General features: G+C 37.3%; 1 protein-coding gene across 1 annotated transcript in view; it reads left to right on the top strand.

The window, feature by feature from the left end:
• Positions 1 to 24935, top strand: part of FBN2 (fibrillin 2) — a 269025-nt gene extending 244090 nt beyond the window's left edge. Inside the window, exons 56-65 of the mRNA XM_015140689.3 lie at positions 2696 to 2821; positions 4149 to 4355; positions 5346 to 5471; positions 8190 to 8312; positions 9632 to 9748; positions 10348 to 10476; positions 12199 to 12318; positions 19173 to 19404; positions 20928 to 21099; positions 23014 to 24935. Coding sequence (XP_014996175.2) covers positions 2696 to 2821; positions 4149 to 4355; positions 5346 to 5471; positions 8190 to 8312; positions 9632 to 9748; positions 10348 to 10476; positions 12199 to 12318; positions 19173 to 19404; positions 20928 to 21099; positions 23014 to 23388 — 1727 coding nt within the window. The 3' untranslated portion in view covers positions 23389 to 24935. The remainder of the gene's footprint in view (positions 1 to 2695; positions 2822 to 4148; positions 4356 to 5345; positions 5472 to 8189; positions 8313 to 9631; positions 9749 to 10347; positions 10477 to 12198; positions 12319 to 19172; positions 19405 to 20927; positions 21100 to 23013) is intronic.
• The last annotated feature ends 606 nt before the right edge of the window (positions 24936 to 25541 follow it).

The raw sequence follows: 25541 nt of genomic DNA, 5'->3' as shown, positions 1-25541 counted from the left end.
TTGTCATAGATCATTCTTCCAGAAATTTTGTTCTGAAAAGGAATCAATACATATGGCAGCAGCTAGAGGGGTAATAGGTGAATAAGAGAGTTCTTTGTATTGTTTCAAGACAAAAGTTACTAGAGAATTTATGCTGAGGGAATGATTCCTTGAAAAGGGAGTATTGTGAAGGGAAGGCAATCTAGAGTACCAGTATAAGAGCTGGCCTCGGAGAAAAAACAAAGATAGTTTAGCTGTTGAAAGAGGACAAAGGGTTGAAAGTGAGGGTACAGCCAGGTGGTTCACAGCGGAGAGATGTCTGATGTGTCTGAGTGTGTGTAGTGTCATTTTAGAAAATGGGAGTGTGAAGATACTAAGAAGCATAGCAGGATTGTTGAGGGAGGATCACGTACCCATTTGAGATTTGAGTCTTGAGTCTTGAGTCTCATTAAAATGAGGCCTGTTTTCCTCTAGCCTGTCATGCTGCACTGGATTGGACATAGAGTAGCTAGAAGTAGGGGCGCATTGGGCAAGAGTGATGGACAATGGAAAGGTCAGTAATTGGCAATCCTGATGCAGCCCACAAATTATCAAAGGGTAGAAAGTACAATGCTGGAAATCAACATTATTTAGATAGAGCAACATCACTCCAAGATATACCCTATTGAAGTTACAAATTTCAACAGAAAAAAAAAAATCAGGCCTTTTTTTTCAACCTCTTCTCAGTAATTCTTAATGCCAATGTCAATAAAGCAAAATTAATCTAAGAATTTGAAGCACAAATTATGTACTACAGCAGAAGCTTTATTATACATAATCAAACTTGGAAGAACTCAGGCAGTATATGCTGAGTTCTTCCAAGAATGCTTTTAGTTCAAGAGCCCTTTTTGAAAAAAAATCATTCAGACAAATCAAATATAATTCAAAATCAGGGTGAATTACATTAAGGATAGGATTAGATCAAGGCAACAGACCTTGCACCCTCAGATTCTAGAAATAATAAACTAAAAAACTTTTAAATTCATAACTCATTACTTTCGTATATACCTTTAAATTTCTGAAGTAAGTGGTTTTTTTCTCAAAGAGGAAAATAAATCGCAGGAGGCACATCATGGTGAATTTCAAAACACTAAGAAGAAAATGAAAATCCTTAAAACTTCCAGAGAGAAAAACCAGATTTCCTAAAACTGAACAGTAACACTGGGTTAAAATAAATAAATAAATATAGGAGCAATATTTTGAAAGCATTCTAAGGGAAAATAATTTTGAACTAAAATTCTGTATTCAAATCAAGTATGAAAACAAAAGAAGACATGGTTGGAAATCTGTTTTAGAATACGTATACCCCTCTTAAATAATTACTGAACTACATATGCTAATTTTTTTAATTAATTCAAGAGGAAGCAATAATGTAAGTGGAACAATGGTCAGCCAAGAAACCAGTAAGCCTCATTAACTTAAACAGATGCTGATGGCACACTAAAAATTAACAAACCAAAACTTCTAGATAACATCAACATGGCAGGTGGTTCAGGGAGAGAGCAGAGATAAGGAGATTTATGCAAAGTGCTTACTGTGGCCCAGAGCTTTCAAAACGGATACTTCTTGGCATTGATAGAAAATTATTCATTAAGAATGTGTATTGAAGTTGTTCAGTGGTTTCCACTGTAAGAATAGAAAGAAGACTGTACCTTCCAAATATGAGTTCAGAGGGAAAAGGAGGGCATAGGAAGAGGACAATCACACAATAAATATAAAACAATATAAAATGGCAGGTAAGACTCTAAACACATCAGTAATCATGACAGACGTAAGTGGTTTAAATTGCTGGTTAAAAGATAAATGTGTTTTTAAAAATTCAGCTAGGTTCTCTTTAATAGAATTGTAGTACCAAAATTGAAATCTGAGATAGGTTGAAAATAAAAATATTCAAGGCAAATGCTAATAAAGGCAAAGTGCATGCAAATATAAGTGGCAGTAAATTTTAAAAGTGTTTAAGTATAAACATGAAAGGAGCAAATTATCAAAAAGGCGTAATTGTCATGTGCTCTCTTACGCTTCTAACAACATAGCTTTGAAAAAATCTCAAACAAAATTTACAGAACATCAAAAAAGCCCAAAAAGTAAGGACATAGAGAATTTTAATAAAAACAATTTTGTTGAAGTAGGTTTATTTATCACCAACCGAAAGAGCAGTATTACTTAAATTTCCTGTCCCATTAACTACCCTCACAGACCACAGTTGTTCCTGTGATTTTACTCAAAACCAATTTAGGAGCTTGTCCTTTATTCCTGGCCTGTGTGGCTTTTACTCTACTCATCATCCCTACCCAATACCCACCACCCCTCTCCCCACCCTTTCTCCAATATCACAGAAACTGAATTCTTTTCCCCAGAGTTCCCATCCTTGCCTCGTGTCTCAGGGCAATTCTATCCCTTTTGGAGGCCAATTTCCAATTCTATATATTAACACCATCCCTCCTCTGCAGAGGATAAAGAAAAGAAAGAAGAAGAAAACGTTATCTTAAGAAAGAACCCACCTAGAAGGATGAAGTAAAGCTAAAAATAAATTAATATTCACACATTACCATTTTTAATCTCATCATATTAGTATTTTGGCAAAGAAGTGTTAAATAAGATATAACCCATTAGGAGATAGCTTGTAAATTATAATTTTACAGTTTTCTCATTATTCATATTGTTTGTTTTCCTAAAGATGAAAACGAATGCAGGACCAAGCCAGGAATCTGTGAAAACGGACGTTGTGTTAACATTATTGGAAGCTATAGGTGCGAGTGTAATGAAGGATTCCAGTCAAGTTCTTCAGGCACTGAGTGCCTTGGTAAGTTGACATCCAAATATTTTATACTTGGTAGATAAAACATCTGTTCGTGATGTCATCACAGAAGAGCTCCACATATATATTCTTGTCTGCTAAACAAATCCCCCAATCTCAATAATCCACATGCTTCTTCCTAAAGGTGCACAGCTATTAAAATGATATATTTGTTCATGTGTGTGTTATATGCACATCTATGTGTAATGTAAATAACAATCTTAAATAGTCTTTCCAAAATTAAGATTAATTAAGCTCTTTGGAAAATTTGGCTTCAGTAAAACTTACATCAGAGGACGACTTAATTCCCAAAGAAAATATTTGCAATATGAGGTAAGTTCTGCCACAATTAATGCAAAATAAATGCCATATTTCAAAAATGCAGGGAAGGTTAATTTTTATATTGTGGTACAGAAAAAAAAATGCTTTACAAAACTTTTTATGGGAAATACGAGTCTCAGACATTATATTGTATTTTAATGCTAAAATGCATGCATTATAAATCATTGTAGTTAATTATGGCAGCTGTAAAAAATGTGCTATAGTAAAATTCAAGGTAAACAAAGAAATAAGAGCAGTAAACTGACTCATCACTTGATTTAGGAGTATTTCAACTATATCAGATTTTTTTCTGAACAATGTCATATGCTTCAAATTCTAAGAAATTTTTGATCAAGAAAACATTTTTTTGTTTATTGTTATATCCAATCTATACCTTTACTAACTTCAGTCTTTTAGGAAATAGGAAAAGTAACCTACATATAAAGTGTAATTTTCTGTTCATGTTATTAACAGTTTTGCTAGGATTGTTTATAAAACTATATTAAAGATTTAATTGACTTTTATATCAGAAAAAATGTTTATATTTTTAAAAAATCTACTCAGTCCAAGTGTTTGAACAGTCTCTCAGATGTAGAAAATATGAGATATCAGATTGAATAAGTACCAAGCTCATAAAATATAGTCTAGAATTTGCTTTCCAGAAACTAATCCTGGCACTCATTTGCTTATTTAAACGAAAATAATTTAATTTGATTTTCCTTTCCCTTCTATTCTACAGAAATGGTAGTTCACTATCATTTAGTTGGCAATGGATTAGAGGAAAAAATTTATCTATTTCTAAATTATAGTATCACTTTTTGTCAAATTTAATAAACTGTAGTCTGTAGTGAAAGAATATGTTATGAACTTAACTGTCAGCAAAACTTTGTAATCATTAAGCTGTCTTAATTATTCCTAAGGAGGAAATTCTTGACTGCCCTGCTTAATTTGAAAGCCAGCATAATGAAATGTCAGTTCCGCATCCTTAACTCTTTCTACTTTGCTATTTCAGACAATCGGCAGGGACTCTGCTTTGCAGAGGTATTGCAGACAATATGTCAAATGGCATCCAGCAGTCGCAATCTCGTCACTAAGTCAGAATGCTGCTGTGATGGTGGGCGAGGCTGGGGCCACCAGTGTGAGCTTTGCCCACTTCCTGGAACTGCCCAGTACAAAAAGATATGTCCTCATGGCCCAGGATATACAACTGATGGAAGAGGTAAGGAGATGAGGAAATTTATTCATATAATCAACACATTGAATTTTATGAATTCAGATAAATGTGAAGTAAAAGTGAAAAATTGATACAGTAAAAAGAATAGCTAAAATGTTTATACTTTGATATTTAAATTTGATGTGTGTTTTCATATATATGTATATAGAAAGAATAATCTTTGCTAATGCTTTAGAGATTTTAAGAGTTAATCTTCCTATCAGACCTAAGGGGTAGAATGTATTACTCCCATTTTAGCAAATGAGGCAAATGAAGCACAAAGCTAAGGTAACATTAAGTAATTTTCCCCAGATCACACACTTTTTAAGGGATGGACCCAGGAATGGAACACATCTGTCTGACCCAAAGACCATGCTTATAACCCCCAAACTATACTTGCCTTATTTAAATAAATATTGCTTATTTGAATGCACACAGGGACTTATTCTATCTGCAGTGTCTTTACAGACTAGCAAGTCTCATAACTGATTAGTCCTTTCCATTCCTTGTACAACCAACTGATATATTAATGTCCTAAAAACATACAACTTTCCTCCATTTACTGTATGAATTCCCAACCTTGTGCATGACAACTTTGCTAACCAAAGCCTTTCTTCACAAAGCTTTTCTTCAGAGTCTATTGCAAATGTGAATTTGAGGCCAATCCAAGGGAAATTATCACAAATTCCAAACTAGTTGGACTTTGACGGGGTAGCTTTCTAGATTCCCCCCAAACTAATTCATGCTTACATTGCAAAATGGGTAGTCTTAAACAGGGCTTTCACCAGAGCCTTCCTTTATCTCTTCCCATCACTTGAGATTATTTTTCTGTCACATCCATGTTGCCGTTCACCTGAATGATGAACAGGTGCTCCGGTGCTATTGCGAATGTTTGCAGTTATCTCATCTCCATTTCTTAATTTCTCTTCAATTCTAACCAGTTTTACCCTTGCGTATATGTTAACTCCTGATTGTTTTTGTTGTTTTGGTCCACAGATATTGATGAATGTAAGGTAATGCCAAACCTCTGCACCAATGGTCAGTGCATCAACACCATGGGCTCATTCCGATGCTTCTGCAAGGTTGGCTACACCACAGACATCAGTGGAACATCTTGTATAGGTAAGGATGGGCACCTCCATGTCTGGGGATTTGGGGGCTAATCAACTACTGTTTCCTACAAGTCACTCATTATCAGTAAGTGTCTTTATTATGGAGCTTTGGAATATACATTTTATTAAAATGATGCCATCCTCTCGATAATGTGCTTCTTAATCACACAGCACTTGGCCTTTGTCCAGTGATATAGGATGGAGAATTGTTTACGTCATCCAAAAAAAAAGTCTGTTCAATGAGGGAAACAAAAATTACAAATACGTACTTTCAACATTTTATATTTTAATTTAAAATTGAAAGTGCACATTTGTTTGTCACTCTTTGAATGAAGGAAAAGGGCTTTTTCTTATGAATATGTGTGTGTTAAGAGAATGTTTTCCGTGTTTCTCTTTGCTATTTTTTTGCGTAAAGTATACCAAGTAAGCATTACCTAAATAAAATTTCCAGCTGCGGATCATTCTCAGTACAGAATCCTTCTACCGTTTTACAATTTATTTTTCTTGTTCAATTTGTTATTGTCTCACTCACACCAATTTATGACCGTCATGGGGCAGAAAGGACTTAAGACTTTCATTGAGTCTTTCCAAAGTATCGGGGGAACCCGCCCTGGATAATTCAACTTGGGTTCTTTTCTATTTCCCTAAGTGTCGGCTGGTCTGAGAAATAAAGGGAAAGAGTACAAAGAGAGGAATTTTTAAAGCTGGGTGTCCGGGGGAGACAGCACATGTTGATAGGTTCCATGATGCCCCTGAAGCTGCAAAACCAGCATGTTTTTATTAAAGATTTTCAAAAGGGGAAGGAGTGTACAAATAGGGTGTGGGTCATAGAGATCACATGCTTCACAAGGTAGTAAAATATTACAAGGCAAATGGAGGCAGGGCGAGATCACAGGACCGGGGCAAAATTAAAACTGCTAATGAAGTTTCAGGCACGCATTGTCATTGATAACATCTTATCAGGAGACAGGGTTTGAGAGCAGACAACCAGTCTGACCAAAATTTATTAGGCGGGAATTTCCTTGTCCTAATAGGCCTGGGAGCGCTACAGGAGACTGGGGCTTATTTCATCCCTTATCTGCAATCGTAAAAGACAGACGTCCCCAGAGTGGCCATTTTAGAGACCTCCCCCTAGGAACACATTCTCTTTCTCAGGGATGTTCCTTGCCTAGAAAAAGAATTCAGCGATATTTCTCCTATTTGCTTTTGAAAGAAGAGAAATATGGCTCTGTTCCACCCAGCTCTCAGGTGGCCATACCTAATGGTTATCTCCCTTGTTCCCTGAACATCGCTGTTCTCCTGTTCTTTTTAAAAAGTGCCCAGATTTCATATTGTTTAAACAATTTGTGCAGTTAACGCAGTCATCACAGGGTCCTGAGGCGACATACATCCTCAGCTTACGAAGATGACAGGATGAAGAGATTAAAGTAAAGACAGGCATAGGAAATCACAAGAGTATTGATTGCAGAAGTGATAAGTGTCCATGAAATCTTCACAATTTATGTTCAGAGACTGCAGTAAAGACAGGCATAAGAAATTATAAAAGTGTTAATTTGGGGAACTAATAAATGTCCATGAGATCTTCACAATGTATGTTCTTCTGCCATGGCTTCAGCCAGTCCCTCTGTTTGGGGTCCCTGACTTCCCGCAACACCAAAGTATTCAACTTAATTTTTATTAAAGAAAAAATTTTCTCCTTTATATTTCATTAGCTTACTTGATAGTCTATCAAATTACCTATGTCAATAACAAATACACCTGGCATTAAAAGGTTAAGAAAACCCAGCTGACTTCTTTGAAACAGAAGAGCATGAGTAATAGAGAATAGGCCATTAATCATGAGCATTCAGCATTCTGTGAACATCAACATTATATGTTATGTGGAGGAAATGGAGATTGTCTGCTATCACTCAGAGTCTGAGTAGGAAAGAGATGGCACATTTCAAGGAGGACAATTCAAGGAGGGTCTAACAAAAGGACTGTCTATACATGTGTGAGCAGCGTATACAAAAGCCAGGAGGCATAGTGCTGTGTGCTGGAGCTGTACTACCGCTGGGCAAAAAAAAAAAGAGGCAGAGGTTATTGGAACCCGAAAAAAGAAAGTTGTGCTCAGAAGAGTGCCTTGCGAGGACCTGTGACAGCTGATCCAGGGACTCAGCCAGTCTGAGCCTATCTTGCCAGGAGTGAATTGAGGAAATAAGGGCCAGACAGAAGAAGAGGGCAAGGGAGAGCCTCTGGATGGAGTCCGTAGAGCTCCGACTCCTGGGCCTGAGAGCAGGGTGGACCAGGGTGAGGACTGAATCTGAAGGGGAAAGTGGAAAAGTTTGCAACACCATCTGTGATCCCACAAGATGCTTAAGGGAGCCTCCGTAAAGAGAGTTTAAGAGAACTTGTGCCACATCCATGTGTCAAACATAGAGAAACTCTTACTAAGTTTATGATTCTCAGGTTGTAAACCAAAGTGTATTAATCTAAAGAATTTAGTAATTTTGAACCCAGACAGTTGTCTAGACATCATAATATTTACCCAAGATCCGTAGATTGATTTACAAAGTAAACCTATATATTACTTTAGAGAAAATCATTCTGTGCATCATTTCTTTCTGGCTCTATTCCACTTTAAGTTGAAGAGGAAAAACAAAAAGAATGAAGTAAGAATATGGAAGGAGGAAAGAGTCCAGTTGTTTTTTTTAACCAGTAATTTAATCTTCGCATCACTTTTACTTAGACCTTGATGAATGCTCCCAGTCGCCGAAACCATGCAACTTCATCTGCAAGAACACTGAGGGGAGTTATCAGTGTTCATGTCCGAGGGGGTATGTCCTGCAAGAGGATGGAAAGACATGCAAAGGTGAGTGAAGAGTCTCTGACAATTGTGACCCTTGTCTGTATCTTTTCTTTCAAGTGTAAATATTTGATTATCAGGGATTATGCTATGTGCATCACCTTCATTAAAAGGTACCTTCCTAGGGGCCGTGTTATTGCTCAAAGAAAAACTCTACCAATAGGCTCATTGCAGGAGGCAGAGAGGATTAAAACCCAAGTTAAAACAGTTTGCTTCTTATAAAAAACTACACAAATTTTAAAAAATAAAATATAACAAATATTTTGGTATGGGAAGAGATTGAAACAAATCACTGAAACAAGATTTTTGTTGTGGTTGCTTATCTAAGCTTTTATTTTTCTAAGCTACCTTTATTATGGGTTTACTGTGAAAAAGTGAAAATAAATAGATAAATTTAAATTTTTTGCTTAGGTAGTATCAAAAGTAATTATTTATCCAGCTAAATTAGATCATTAAAATAGCTTCAATATTATACTCATATATTTGATTTTATAGTAAGCCTCATCAGAATGAAATTAATGGACTGCAGAAATTTTTAAAATATAGATTATTCTCAATAAAATGAGGTTTTATTTCCAAGGCATATCAAAAAAATAAAATAATAGCAAGCACTGCTTAGATCTGTTTAGTGAACTGATATGGGTCCGTGTTGTACATTGTTTATAAATAAGTATGACTAAAGCGTTTTTTAAGCTGTAAAGTAATGAATTAGTCTTGCCTACATCTTATGTGGTACATTTATTTTAAATATAGTTTCCAAATTAAGTTTTAATATAGCCAAAATCAAATTTTGAGTTTCTTTATTAGTAGAGTCCAAATATCAACACCATTTATGACTAGAATTACAGATGGCTGTATTTTGCTTCCTCTAATATTAATGCCCGTGTTTTCATCTGAATGTGGAAACTCTTAGTGTTTGTGTTAGGACCTTCATCAGTTTCTAGATTCTGTTTCATTTTTATTTAATCCTTCCTTTAACAGGAATAAGTAATCAGCCATGCACTATACTGCATTCAATGCAAGAATTGTAACCTTTGGATAGTAGCTTTGAGAACAGTTCATGGAAACTGCTATTATTCTGCCATTCAGTTTCTTATGTTATATATTGCCTTACTTGCCCTATCATCCTAGCCCATAATATTTATTCTGCCTAAATATGTGAAAAGAAACTGTTTTCCATATGCCTGTGGAAATCTACGAAGCTTCCAGCAAAAATGTAGACAAAATGCTTCTAATGGAGCATGTGCATCTCCTGTGACTTCACAAGAAAGGAAATATAGCCAGATAATCTACTGTGGTTTTCATTGGCTTCTCTCTAATTTCAGACCTTGATGAATGTCAAACCAAACAGCATAACTGCCAGTTCCTCTGTGTCAACACCCTGGGGGGGTTTACCTGTAAATGTCCACCTGGTTTCACACAGCATCACACTGCTTGTATCGGTAAGACAGGATTACAAATGATAAATTTTACAAACTTCCAGTAAATGCATAAAAATTGTATTTAAAATTATAAACAGAAGAATGTCCTGGTACTTATATTCATAACCAGTACCCCATAATGAGTGGTCTAAAGAAGTTGCTCATAATATAGATATTTTCAAGAACAATATCCAAAGGGGGAAAAAAAGGCCTCTGTAGTCCAAGCACATGCACAGTAGCCATATTTCAAGCAGTGCCTTTATATCACATTCTCAATATAACCATGGTGTTCAGACAAAGTATGATTGAAGGCTCCCTGTAATTTAGAACATGTTAACAAACACACTGAGCTTTTATTTTAGAAGACACATGTTAAGGAACTTTCCGTCAGTGTGCCCTCAATCACCCCAAAATATGCTCTCATCTCAAACCTCTTGAAATACACTGTTTCTTACCACTTTTGTCTTTAATATGATAGTGAATTTTGGTATAAATTTTCCTAAAATGCCATTTTCACATCATGAAACTTAGGTTTTCATATATTGCTTTTTACTTCACATGAAATTTAAGACATGTCATAATTGGAAAGTTTGACGCTCTGCTTCTTGATGCTTTGCCAGACAACAACGAATGTGGGTCTCAGCCTTCGCTTTGTGGAGCGAAGGGAATCTGTCAAAACACTCCAGGCAGTTTCAGCTGCGAATGCCAAAGAGGGTTCTCCCTTGATGCCACCGGACTGAACTGTGAAGGTTAGTTGATTTGCTCAAAAATTCTTAGTCTAGTAACAGTAAACCATATATATTTTTAACTTCCAAGACACTCAATGAGAAATTGGGATAATCTCAAAAAAAAAGAAAAAAAGTAGTATTGAACAAAATAGGACCCAGCAACTGATTCCTGGTCATAAATTTCTATGTGTCACTTTGGAGACAGAGGGAAACTTAGATGCAGTGAAACAAAAATTCTGTGATTACGAATTGACTTTTAAAGTAACTGTTGACTACTCATAGATCTGATAAAGAATTGAGTTGAAAAAGAATTCTGTGCATAATATGGTTTGCAGTAGTGTACAAGCATACCAGAAAAAAAAAATAGTTGACCTTTGTTCCATGATTCTTAAATGTATAAGAATTAAATATCAAAAGAATCTGTCATCATAGAGAATTGAACAAATGTAGTGAACATGCTAGGGTGAAATGATGGCTGTTTCTATTTTTTATGGCTCAAGCTCCTGCTTCACTCCTTCACTTTCCTACAGTGGACCTTGGTCTCCTCTGCAATAGCTATTTCCTGTAAAATCCAAGGGAACATTTAAGTGGGAACAAAATAAGAACATGCTTGCAGTTAAGAAAATTTCATATAGTTCTTCACTATTTATATTGCAAGTACTAGTGTATGACAAGAAAAATGCATTAGGATTAGTGTCTTATAAAACACCCATGCCAGGATTATGAGACTATATTTATTTCCCTTACATTCTTAGATCGTATTGCAATTTATAGTTTTCTTGATTTTTTAATCACCCTTTTAACATTAACTATTCTTAGAAATATATGATTTGGATCTCTAGAAGTATATTTAAAGTATTTAATTTGCTCTCTATAAGTCTTGTGGGACTTTTATATGTATCTCATTTTCAGCAAAGAAAAATTCAATGTTTAAAATGTCAATTTTAATATTTTATCTTTCAAATCATTGACACATTGAAAGTATTCTGAACCTACAGCTGTTTGCCACATGCAAGTTCAGCCTGTGACCATCCCCATAAGGTACCACTTATTAATTATCCATGTAAATTTGTTACACACCTCAGACATGCCAATTTTGTTTTACTCTTTATGGATAGATTTCAAAGATTCGGTTGTCATTCCAAAAGAGCATGCATAAATAAACAAAGAAATTATTCCACATGTATAATACACCACATCTTGTCTAAAAATAACACATTTAAATACTTAAGAGGGATTTGCATCTAATTAATCTTGAATGGTAATAAAAATTTTTACGTGCAATAGAATTAGGAATTTTTAGGTATCTCTGTAATGCTTCTATCCTCCCCAAAATGAGGATTATATCTCATTTACTTTCAAACTTACTGAAACATGCAATGCAAATATATTTTTATATATATGATTTACCAAATAAATCATACCATATGCAGTTAATTAGTTCAAAAAGCACAACATTTGTGGTGGCTGTGGTTGACTTGCTGAAATTGAGATGTTACTTAGAGCACTGACGTGCCGTGGTCTGGTGGAGAGCAGAAGAATGAGGTGGTCTCTTATCTCAGAACTCTTCCTCGCACCACCACTGACTAATAATCATGTGACCTGGAAAAATGACAGACTCTCTGTGTGTCACGTCTTGTGTGTTTGTTCCCATGATAACAGTTACCCCAGGTTTCTTTTGGAGTGCATTTAAAAATAGTAGAAGAAAGTGACATGAACGTTTTGCCGGGCTTGTTTTTGCAGATGTTGATGAATGTGATGGGAACCACAGGTGCCAACACGGCTGCCAGAACATCCTGGGTGGCTACAGATGTGGCTGCCCCCAAGGCTACATCCAGCACTACCAGTGGAATCAGTGTGTCGGTGAGTGCACTTTTCTTCCTGAAAGTATCTCTGAATAAGATGAACAAATTGTGAGGGTTGAGGTTTCAGTATAGCCTTTGAATTTTAGACTTTAAAACCAGGCCTTGAGACTGATGCATGGGGACTCATTCTGCTAGTGTGTATGTTTGAAAATATCTACAATAAAAAGTTTGTTTTTAAGTACATAAACGTTAACTAGAGGTTTCTTCATTTTAAATTTCTGCTAATTTTAAGTTTCTGAAGATGATGTTAAGAATCACCATCTTTGTTTGCCAAGGTCAGCCACTTTTTTGTCTGTAATTTGATATCTTTAGATTTCCCATCCATTCCCCTCATACGAATCTAAAGGAATTCACGTCAACTTAATGAGGACAGTCCTTGTGTGCTCTCCTGTCACATAGATTTAATAAAGGATGGGAAGTGTTTTAAGGTCAAAAAAGTACCTACTTATAGCAAATGCTGTTGGCAACTCTAGACAGAAGTGTTTGTAAAATAAAATACATGGGCTCTCAGCTCTGTTCCTTGCATTGATAATAGTCACTGAAATTCTCCTTTTAAGGAGCGATTGATCAAAGAGAACATTATTCTCTACTTGAATAGCCAGCTGACTTACTTAGCATATGCCTAATTTCTTTGCTCCATTTGAATGCCCTTCACAGACTCTCCAACCAACACATTTTGACGCTAGATGCTGCCATAACCGAGCAGAAAGGGGCACTGGGTTCCTTCAGAGAAATACCAGGGTGCTTCCTGTTTCTGTGTAGTAATTCAAATTACTTCCCAGGTTATTCACATATTGAATTATTGTGATCCACTAGATAAATTAGTCTTATTGTATCATTTGTGGTCTTCTCAAAAGAAATTTCTAATGACAGCTTAGTGAATTAAGAACAAAACAAGATAAATTTCAGTGGAGAGAAAATCATGCCAGGTCAAAGACAGACACTTTACCACACCACGAATATACACTCATAGGAGGAAATGCAGAAACCAGTAAGTGATCAAAAGTTAAAGACAAGACAGTTTCAAAAAATTATTAAAATTACCAGTTAGGCAGTCAATCAAAATAACATGATAAATTTAATTCACTTTTTTTCCTCTTCATAGAAAAAGAATGTTGCAGAACTCCTTATCCCCAGATTTATTGATTCATAAACAAAGGCAAAGTCTTTAGAATATCAGGAACAATATTTTTTACATAGCTATTAAAATAATGTAAAACATTCTATAGGTTGCCTATTCACTCTGATGATAGTTTATTTTGCTGTGCAGAAGCTCTTTAATTTAATTAGATCCCAGTTGTCAATTTTGGCTTTATTGCAATTGCTTTTGATGTTTTCATCATGAAGTCTTTGCCCATGCCTATGTCCTGAATGGTATTGCCAAGGTTTTCTTCTGGGAATTTTTTTTTTTTTTTTTAAGACGGAATCTCGCCCTGTTGCCCAGGCTGAAGTGCAGTGGCATGATCTCAGCTCACTACAGCCTCCACCTCCCGGGGTTCAAGTGATTTTCCTGCCTCAGCCTCCTGAGTAGCTGGGATTACAGGAGTCTGCCACAATTCCCGGCTAATTTTTTGTATTTTTAGTAGAGACGGGGTTTCACCACGTTGGCCAGGCTTGTCTTGAACTCCTGACCTCAGGTGATCCACCCGCCGGAGCCTCCCAAAGTGCTGGGATTACAAGCATGAGCCCGGCCTCATGCCCTGCCTCTTCTAGAGTTTTTATGGTTTGGGGTTTTACTTTAAGTCTTTAATCCATATTGAGTTAATTTTTGTATAAGGTGTAAGGAAGGAGTCCAGTTTTAGTTTTTTGCATATGGCTAGCCAGCTTTCCCAGCATCATTTACTGAATAGGAGATCCTTTCCCCATTGTTGTTTTTGTCAGGTTTGTCAAAGATCAGATGGTTGTAGATGTGTGGTTTTACTTCTGAGGTCTCTGTTCTGTGCCATTGGTCTATATGTCTGCTTTGGTACCAGTACCATGCTGTTTTGGTTACTTTAGCATTATTGTATACTTTGAATCCATCTGGTCCTGAGCTTTTTTTTGGTTGTTAGGCTATTCATTACTGCCTCAAATTTAGAACTTGTTATTGGCCTATTCGCGGATTTGACTTCTTCCTGGTTTAGTCTTGAGAGGGTGTATGTGTCCAGGAAATTATCCATTTCTTCTAGATTTCCTAGTTTATTTGCATAGAGATGTTTATAGTATTCTCTGATGGTAGTCTGTATTTCAGTGGGATCAGTGGTGATATCCCCTTTATCATTTTTTTTATTGTGTCTATTTGATTCTTCTCTGTTCTTTATTAGTCTGGCTAGTGGTCTATTTTGTTATTTTTTTCAAAAAGCCAGCTCCTGGATTCATTGATTTTCTTGGAGGGTTTTCCATGTCTCTGTATCTTTCAATTCTGCTCTCAGTTATTTCTTGTCTTCTGTTAGCTTTTGGATTAGCTTGCTCTTGCTTCTCTAGCTCTTTTAATTATGATGTTAGGGTGTCGACTTGAGATCTTTCTAGCCTTCTGATGTGGGCATTTTAGTGCTATAAATTTCCCCTAAACACTGCTTTAGCTGTGGCCCAGAGATTCTGGTACATTGTCTGTTTGTTCTCATTGGTTTCAAAGAACTAAAGAGCTTCTACACAGCAAAAGAACTATCATCAGAGTGAACAGGCAACCTGTAGAATGGAAGAAAATGTTTGCAATCTACCCATCTAACACAGGTCTAATATCCAGAATCTGCAAGGAACTTTCTGACACAGGTCTAATATCCAGAATCTGCAAGGAACTTAAACACATTTGTGAGAAAAATACAAACAACCCCCTCAAAAAGTGGGCAAAGGATATGAACAGACACTTCTCAAAAAAGGACATTTATGCGGCCAACAAACATATGAAAAAAAGCTCAACATCACTGATTATTAGAGAAATGCAAATCAAAACCACAGTGAGATACCATCTCATGCCAGTCAGAATGGCAATTATTAAAAAGTCAAGAAACAATAGATGATGGTGAGGCTGTGGAGAAACAGGAAAACTTTTATACTGTTGGTGGGAATGGAAATTAGTTCAACCATTGTTGAAGACAGTGTGGTGATTCCTCAAGGATCTAGAACCAGAAATACCATTTGACCCAGCAATCCCATTACTGGGTATATACCTACAGGAATATAAATCATTCTACTATGAAGACACATGCACATATATGTCTATTGCAGCACTATTTACAATAGCAAAGTCTTGGAACCAACTCAAATGCCCATCCATGATAGACTGGATAAAGAAAATGTGGTACATATACACCATGGAATACTATGCAGCCATAAAAAGGAATGAGAGTATGTCCTTTGCAGCGACATGGATGAATCTGGAAGCCATTATCCTCAGCAAACTAACACAGGAACAGAAAACCAAACACCACATGTTCTCACTCATAAGTGGGAGTTAAACAGTGAGAACACATAAACACGGAAAGGAAGGGAATAAACCATGGCAGGGCCTTTTAGGGGGTGGGGGGCAAGGGGTGGGAACCTAGAGGATGGGTCAATAGGTGCAGCACAGCACCATGGCACACTTACAGCTATGTAACCAACTTGCACATTCTGCACATGTATCCCGGAACTTAAAGTAAAATTTAAATAAATAAATAAAATAATTATATAAAACAATGTTATTATATTGCAATATTTATAAAATATGAAGCCCACCACTTTAGTAAATACCATGGACTTCTTGGTTAATTCCATAGACCTTAATCCAAAAGAATGATTCTCTAGTATTTCATATTGTGACAGCTTAAACAGAATTTTTTTTAAGGAGAACGTAAGGAGAAATAGGAACATGCATGGAGTGCCAATTTAATTTCAAAGTTTCTCAGTTTCCTGAAGTTTTTGTTTCTAAACATGTAGCACAAAACTAGCTGCACAGGTTTCTACTAAATGTAGAAGCTCTGTTTAAAATAGTCTGACTTAAAATCAAGATGGTGTGGTGTATCCCAATTCCCCTTTATGAAATCCTGGGGTGGGCACTTTGATAAGGCAGTCACCCCCAGAGCAGCTCGCACTGGAGTCCAGCCAGAAGCCTGTTTGCCTTCTAATCAGGAGAAACTCCATGAGCAGAGGAATAAATGGTTTCAAAGATGAGTCTAAAACTAAAAATACATGAGCAGATATCCCTAATTGCACGTATTAATTTGTAAGCTTGTTCTACTAAAATGGGTACCTCTATGCAGCAGGTGCCTGGGTACGACACATCAGGGATTTATTTCAGCAGATTCTAGATTCTTCTGGGCAGCGTTGAGGAATCCAGCTTGTCTCTGATAAAATTGCTGACTTTCTTCCCTTGAATTCATGTAATGCCATTGGATTTTAAACTCAAATATATGGCAGAAATAGGGTGAAATACCCCTTCAGGAAACTAATAAAAGCAACAAGTTAGCAAAAGAAAAAGAATTAGTACAAAACGCAAATTAAAAAGCCACAAACATTTTTTATCTGTCACTACTTGTGTGAATATCTTCAGCCATTCATGTGATTGATGGGGGAATACAGAAGGAAGCATTTCAGACACATTTCCTCAGGGCTGCTTGTCAGTGGTCAACACTGTTAGTCAATGCATCAGATAGTTTAAACCAGCAAAATTGTAAACCTATTATGTTACTAAACTTACCACCAGTTGGAAAAGAATGAAAGTTCTTTGAAAGTGTCAATGCTGAAAAAAGCTTTCAATTCAAACTAACACTTCAGGGAGTTTCCTGCCAGTTGTCACAGATAATTCACAACATTCTGGTAGATAGAGTGTACAGATGTAGGGAACATTCTCAGCTATTTATAAGCATTAGAGTTATTCCAATACAATTATTCAGAATTGGAAATATGTAAATATTAACATTTGCATATGAAGAAAAATTATGTCTTCAAATATGAAGACTTTGTGTTTTAGTATTAGTAACTTCCAGTTGCTTCTATAGCCTGTTCACAATAATTCACACATGTTTTAGTGAGGCTTGAATCAGTTCAAACTATGTGTCAGACAGGAATATATTTATTTAAGTCTATAAATTTTAATCATGATACACATTTATAGAATATAAATATGAGATATCATGGTGCTTGCAAAAATGTTACATATTTTTAAATATTCTTGTAAGTGATATGTTTAAGTGTAATTTATTCAGTTAATTATTTTTGCCTGGTAATTTTTCTTCCTAACACAATGTCTAATGGTATATTCATGGCAGGATCATTTTATTAAATTGTAATCTAATTTAGATTTCCTGTTAGGAGAGAAACACTGCATAGGAATGTCAGATCTAATTATAAAAGCAGATTAGCCTTTGTGGCAGAATTCCAAGTCTCTTGTATATAGAAATAAAATAGCAGTTACAGTTACATCATATGTAGCCAAGTTACTGAAAATTTATTTATTGTATCTGCATTCTTCCCCTGCCATAAAGGCTAAGAATTTTCACATATTAGATAATCAGCATCTTTTATATTCAGTGATTAAGAAACCTACATTTAGTGGTCTCCTTTAATTCTGAGACTATCAGAATCATGATACAAAAATGTACCTAATAACATCTACCCTTTGAGTAACTTCTATCCTGTACTTAACGAAGTTTGATTTCCTGTCTGGGAGGCCTGTTCACTGAGAGCCTGTGTGCATCCTCCAGATCTCACTGAGCTGCTGCAGATCCCTCGCTTCCCCACTAGGTCCTGTGTCCTCCGCGCACGCCTACTTGCACATGGGCCTGTTTCCCTACGTGGGCTGAAATATATGCTTGTCATATATTAGGTAAACACACACTCTTTGCTCCACATGGAGTCACAAGAATTGAAAGAATTCCATGGAACAGATGTGATTTGTTCCCAGGGTGAAATTTGGATTATAAAAAAAGCCCAAAGAAGTCAAGCTGCGTGCTGTATATCAACCAGACAGTTAAGGCAAAATTATAATCTCCGAAGTTGAAAGCATAATCAGACTTTGATTTTGTAAAAATGATAATAGCAACTGAAAGTATAACCTATAATTATCCTGCTACCAGGTATTTATAGTATAATGTTAGTCATTAAGTGAGTAAAAGCTATGTGCTGGCTGATAGCTGGATGCAAACCTGCCTCAGAAGGCACAGTCTGCACCCAGTGGGTTGTCAGACATTTTAAATTGAACTAGTTGTTAGTTCAATTGATTTAATTAAATAGTGTTGATTTCCATTGTTTTCATTTAGGGTTTATGCATTTTTTTTTAATGCTTTCTCCTCCTATATAATGAAGGTTTGGGGAATTGCTGGGGGAATGGATACAAATACTTACAGGGATTTTTAAAAATTGATATATCATAAACTTCTCCTTTTTAAAGTGTACAGGTAAATGGGTTTGTAGATTCTCACAAAGGTACGCAGTCATCGATACTACCAGTTTCAGGACATTCTCATCACCTCCAAAAGAAACACGGTATCCAAGAGCGGTCGTTTCCCATTTCTCCCCCACCGACATGCCCTGGCAACTCATTTTCTCTCTATCTCTAAGGATTTGCCTGAGATATAGGCTTTTGAAGTAACCTTCTGTTAAGAGAATAGAAGAGTTATTCCCTAGGCAAACTGCAAATATCTGTCCCCAAGGGCTGCAGACATATTTAGAAACAGTACAAACAGAAAAGAGCAAAGCAAGGGTTTTTTAAAGCCACAATTTAGGGGAATTATTTTCATTAATATGCTTTGCAAATCAGTCGTCAGAATAAAATAAAATACCGTGTTAGAGTTATTTCTGCCATAAAATCACAGGCACTTGAGACTCCAGACTTGTTCACATTTTGCTCTTGCCGGCTTCCCCGTGTAAGAGTTTCTTTCTTCATTTCACTAGATGAGAATGAATGCTCCAATCCCAATGCCTGTGGCTCTGCTTCCTGCTACAATACCCTGGGGAGTTACAAGTGCGCCTGCCCCTCAGGTTTCTCCTTCGACCAGTTCTCCAGTGCCTGCCACGACGTGAATGAGTGCTCATCCTCCAAGAACCCCTGCAATTACGGCTGCTCCAACACGGAGGGAGGCTACCTCTGTGGCTGCCCCCCTGGATACTACCGAGTGGGACAAGGGTAAGGCGGCCTTCAGCCTCACCACCCAGAGGAACACATGGTTCCTGAGTGAGTTCAGGCCACCCACCACTGCAGGGGAGAGTACAGTGTCTAAAAACCAAGCCGCAGAACCATTGATTAGAGCTCTTAGGGTATGCAGATAAACAGCAAGAAAGCACACACGGACTGTGCTCAGGGTATAGGATTACTTCCTTTGCGATGAGCATAAAACTTGAATTTGTATGTAAATATCACTCTTTGCTCCTGTTATTAAGGGCGTGAATTGATTCAATCTGACCCAAGGCCAGAGACAAGCAGACGTTTAAAAATCCGGCTCACATGTTGCCATGGATACCTGGGCTGTGAGGTAGAAGTGGAAATGGCCTTGCCACAGGTTCTTCTACAATTTCTGGAAGGTGCTAGCACAGTGATCACTGAGGAAGGAGTTTGTCCCTTTCTTTGCTCAGGTGGATTTTCTGTTGCACAGAGAGAGGATGGTGCCTAGTTTGATGTGGTGCCACTCAGCACAGGCCCGGCCCACAAGACAGGCTTCCCTCCAACTAGGCACACAGTCTCAAGTTCCAAGGGCTGTGGCCTAGGTGCTGGCCATTTGCATCCTTCCAGGAAGGCCGTGGTGCTCAGTGACAAAGAAGATGGGCATTTAGAGGTCAGTCCAGGTTGCCTTCTTTGAAAGGAGCATTGTGCAAGGCAGGGACTAAAAGGAATGGGCCAAGTCTGTCCAACAATAGTGTATGACAATACTTAAAACAAAAGGCTTGGTCTAGACAAAGGTCATTTAGAGCCAATTCATTGACTCACTAACCAAAATAACCAAAATACAAGTTCAGAAATCTCAGTTTTTAAAGCAGGGAGCTTTGTTACAAGCAGCAAATACAGGCTTCAGGCCCCTGAAACAATGGAACCTCTCTTAGTGTTCTCTTTGGAAATTCATACCTTGCTTTTACCTTCTGGAGTTAATTATGCTCAGTACTTCAGTCTAATTAGGACTGAAAATTGGGGAAGCACAGGGCTCACCCTCAGGAGAATTTTGCTGTGTCAAAATAAGGGAAAAATTTATCTATTGTGTGTTAAAGAATTATAGGGGATGGTCGCTAATCCCTGTAATCCCAGTACTTTGGGAGTCTGAGGTAAGAGGATCGCTTGAAGGCAGAAGTTGGAGACCAGCCAGGGCAACATAGCAAGACCGTATCTCAACAAAACATTAAAATTAAAAAAAATTAGCTGGATGTGGTGGTGTGTGCCTATTGTCCCTGCTAATTTGGAGGCTGAGGCAGGAGGAGCTCTTGAGCCCAGAAGTTCGAGGCTGCAGTGAGCAAGATCGTGCCACTGTACTCCAGCTTGGGGAACAGAGCAAGACCTTGTCTCTAAAAGAAAAAGAGTTGCAAAGAGTATTAGGGTTTTATGTTTATGAGTTTAGAGTTTGCTCTTTTGGTTTCGTGTTTCTGAAGAATCTGCTCTACCACTGGAAAACTATGGTCAAAGTCAGTGATAAAATCTAACAATACTTTGCTTTTTGCAAATAGCCACTGTGTCTCAGGAATGGGATTTAACAAGGGGCAGTACCTGTCACTGGATACAGAGGTCGATGAGGAAAATGCTTTGTCCCCAGAAGCATGCTATGAGTGCAAAATCAATGGCTATTCTAAGAAAGACAGCAGGCAGAAGAGAAGTGTTCATGAACCTGATCCCACTGCTGTGAGTACATCCCACTTTGTGTTGCCACAAAATTTTATCCATATGGAGTCATATAAACAGTGCAGTTCATGTCGTTTTCAGCCTCATTCCAGTTAATCATACCTTGAATTTAATGGATAAATTAATGGACCCAGTATGGAAAAGACAAGTACATTAAAATGATTGAATTATTAGATCAAAACACAAAGCTTGGGGGAAAAAACTGTTTAAGATTCACAGTTTCAGAGCATTTTCTCTTGTTGTCGTTTTTGATTTATGCGGGAGGGTATGTCCATCTGGGAAAGAGCTATTGCATGATTCAAAAAATGAAATTATTTTTAATTTGTTCAGTTCTGTTTTATAAATGCATAGCATACAAGACTGATTTTAATTTTCACTAGGAAAACCAAGTAGGTCTTATATTCTTTGATTTATTTATAAGACAGCTGTTCCTGCATTAAAAACTTTTGTCTTCCAAATCACTTGTATTCTTTAAGGAACTGAAGTTGGAAATTGCCTGCCGCTGATATTTCCTTTCCCTAATGGCATTTTGGCAGTGTTTAAAGGGGTGGGCTGCAAACTACCTGGTTTTGGACATAATTCCCTGGCCCTCCCTATCGATTACCTCTGTTACATAGGGTGTGTTTATTTAACTTCTCTCAGCCTCAGTTTTTTCACCTGTAAAGTGGGACTAATACTTACCTCTGAAGGCTGATGGAGGGGTTAATTGAATTGAAACACGTGAACTGCCTGGAACAATGCCTGACATATATAACCCACGTGTTCAGTTCCTGTCAATGATGAATATCTCATATCTAGAGGCCTTGATGATTTTCCCAAAGATCTGAGACAGCATGAGGTCATCACTCACCACTCTTTGCAGTTAATATGACTGAGAAATTACCCCACCAAAAAACCTAATCAACAACTAGCTGGCTGTGTGAATTGGACAACTTGCTTCAGTTTTATGGGCCTCAGAAACTTTGTCTATATGACCTGACTTCTCTAGCCAAAAAGTTTATGATGCTATTTTATAATAATAGATAAGCCAGTGTTACATTTACCTTAAGTAGACTAAGATACCCAACTGATGTTTAAGTTTGACAGTTGAGATATTCATCAAGTTCCCAAACTACAAATCCAGAAGTTCTGCTTATAAACTTTCCCATTGGGGTACTAGGATATAATCCTGCCTGAACACTGATGGGCACTTCTGGGTCACCATTGCCAAGCTCTTACTTAGCAGGTACCCAATCAAAGCACTTTGGTTTTTATCCTATCTTACTTAAATATCATTTGTACCCCTCCCAACCCTCTGAGCAAAAGTCAGACTTGGTTTATCTGGGCCCTGCCCCACTGGCTTTTACCAAAGATGCTGGTTCAAACTGGAGCCCTGAGAACTCTGCAGATCACTCACTCTGCGTACCTCTGATAGCTCCCAGTAAACTCACTCATCATTCACTTACCTTACAAATCAAAGCCCAGCCTTCAGCCAGAAGATTCCCCTGGGCACAGTCCCTGCTGATGCCCAACAGCAGTACTTCTCATTTTGACTTCAGAAAAAAAAGAAAAATCATTACCTAAACTTTCTTTTATAAAAATTATTAATTAGCACAATATTTCATAAACTCATCAAAAAATCTTGAAATGTGAACACTCTGTAGGCCCAGTCCTGTAACTTTAATTACCTCATTAAGGCTGAGTGAGAAGTCATAAAGATTTACAGGGCATTCTCGATGGAATTGGCCTTTTCTTCCAACTGACAAAAATGTACAATAGCCCTTTCACAGCCACTGCTGGTAAGGAGAGTGCAGAAAGCGGGAGTGGGAAGCCACAGCCTGTCCTTGTGACCAAAACCCCTGCAGCTGATCTCTTTCTAGTCCTCTGCTTGTGCTGTAGAAGCTTGTCCCAAATCATTTCCTGTTCTTCCTCCAGGTTGAACAGATCAGCCTAGAGAGTGTCGACATGGACAGCCCCGTCAACATGAAGTTCAACCTCTCCCACCTCGGCTCTAAGGAGCACATCCTGGAGCTAAGGCCCGCCATCCAGCCCCTCAACAACCACATCCGTTATGTCATCTCTCAAGGGAATGATGATGGCATCTTCCGCATCCACCAAAGAAATGGGCTCAGCTACTTGCACACGGCCAAGAAGAAGCTCATGCCTGGCACGTACACACTGGAAATCACTAGCGTCCCTCTCTATAAGAAGAAGGAGCTTAAGAAACTGGAAGAGAGCAATGAGGATGACTACCTCCTAGGGGAGCTTGGGGAGGCTCTCAGAATGAGGCTGCAGATTCAGCTCTATTAACCCTTCACAGACTTGGGCCCAGGCTCAAATCCTAGCACAGCCAGTCTGCAAGAAGCATTTGAAAAGTCAAGGACTAATTTTAAAGAGGAAAAATAATAATAACTCTGTTTCTTTCCTCCCTGACTTAGACTTTGAATGTTGACCCTCACAGGGAGGGATAATTTAGACTCTGGTATGGCCAAAGATTTGAGCACAAAGGCAACCGTGGTTACTGTATTTTTTATATAACTTCATTTTAAAATATATTAAAAGAAACCTAAATGTTCAAGATATCAGCATATGGCACTAAATGCACAAAAATAATGTGAGCTTTTTTTTTTTTCCTGTTAGCAGTCTGTAACACTTTGGGTATTTTGCTATAGTTGCTAATTAAAAAAATATAGATGTTTATTTATTTTTAATGCAGTAATATATGGAGAAATGAACAAACTATGTAAACAAAAAGGGAAACTCACTTGTTTTTCTTTAGATTTATAAATTTGAGCTATTTCTTTTAGAGGTGCTTTTTAAAAATCCAATAGATACAAGAGATGTTTCCTTTGGTTTTCTGCCAGTCATCCAGCTGATACACACCTGATGATTTTAAAGAAAGCCACACAGAGCTGAATGGGCAGTGTAATCAATAATTTAAAAGACATGAATGTCATTAGATCCTTTATAACGTAGATCGAAGCCAAAGCAGCTCATTTGTGACAACATTTCACATCACCAGACACACCAGGCAACAGAAGATGAAGCACAACCACTGTAGCAAAATACCTTGACTGCTTGTGAGACCATTAGCATTGCAGGCCAAACCGTACTGTATTTCCTTCTCATAACCTCAAGGAACCACATGTGCTACCCACAACACCTCATTCTTACCCAGGGTGCGCTGCGTACTCATGGTACTGTAGGCAGCTGAAGAACCGCCGTTCCTTTGAAAGGGAACACCTGGCGTTCTGTAGTGTTTCGTGCTGTCTTAGACAATGGTGCATTTATTATGTTCAATTTATTTCAGGATTGCCATATGTGCAAACAAATCATGCAGTGCAGCCAAGGAATATATGTTGTTGTTGTTGTTGTTTTAAACCCATTTTTTTTTTTTAGAATTTTCATTAATACTGTAGTTATACACCATATGCCTCGTTTTATAGCCTATTGTGTATGAAAGATGTTTGTACAATGAATTGATGTTTAGTTTGCTTTAGTCATTTAAAAAGGTATTGTACCAGGACGTGCTATTAAGAGTACGTATCCATTATTCTTCTCAACCCAAGAACCTGTTCCCCTGGACCAGTGACCAAACCTCATATGTGAAATGGCCAAAGCACACGCAGACTCCCGGTTGTTCCTCTCAAACCTGTGCTGACCAAAGACGAGTAACCAGTCATACCCAGTGTTTTGAGGTTTTATTTTTTTTTTTTAACTAAAAAATAAAAGGAACAGTGTAAATTTGTAATCAAGAGTTTGTGAGGAAAAGCTTATGGTTTTTGGTTTTGTTTGTTTTTGTAGGTCTATGTATCAAATATGACACTTTTCTTGCAATAAAGCTTATTTTGGGGTAATTTTCTGGCTGAAAATTTTATGAGACCACAACCCCTGTTGTATTTGTGGGAGGGGCTGGGAGCTTTGCCTGTGGGAACCTGTATTAAAGTAACAGACAGAAAGCCAGACACACAGGAAAATAAAGGAATGCTGGCAAATCTGTGAAGCAAAGTCAACGTGTGTTCAACTGATGATTATGATTTGAAGTTACGTTCAGATAGAAAGACATAAAGTCATTTACTTCTGCATAAATTCTAAACTTCCTGGGACCCATCTTTCTAGAAACTTCAAAGAATTTCTTCACTTCATGCTAATGCCCCCTTAAAGTATCCATGAGGAAGTGAAACGTTCTTTTAGAGAATCTTACTTCTTTAAGGTAGAAATTTCCCGAACTCAAGTTTTTAATTTAAGGTAATAGTGAGCATACCCCAGGCCAAAAGGCATCTTCAAAAATAATCCAAACCTTATCTCTTAAAATGATGTATACTTTATTCAGTGGAGAAGTGGATAGATTTAACAAGTATTTAACATGAACTCTCTCTGATACACTGCTAAAACAAGCACAGAAATGTTTCCAAGACTCTTAGAGATTAATTTAATACATGGTTTAAGAATTTATGTGCTTA

Source organism: Macaca mulatta, chromosome 6 (genome assembly GCF_049350105.2).
Source record: "Macaca mulatta isolate MMU2019108-1 chromosome 6, T2T-MMU8v2.0, whole genome shotgun sequence".
Classification (NCBI taxonomy): domain Eukaryota; kingdom Metazoa; phylum Chordata; class Mammalia; order Primates; family Cercopithecidae; genus Macaca; species Macaca mulatta.
Note: the sequence above shows the minus strand (reverse complement) of the source record. Positions and strands in the feature narration are given on the sequence as shown.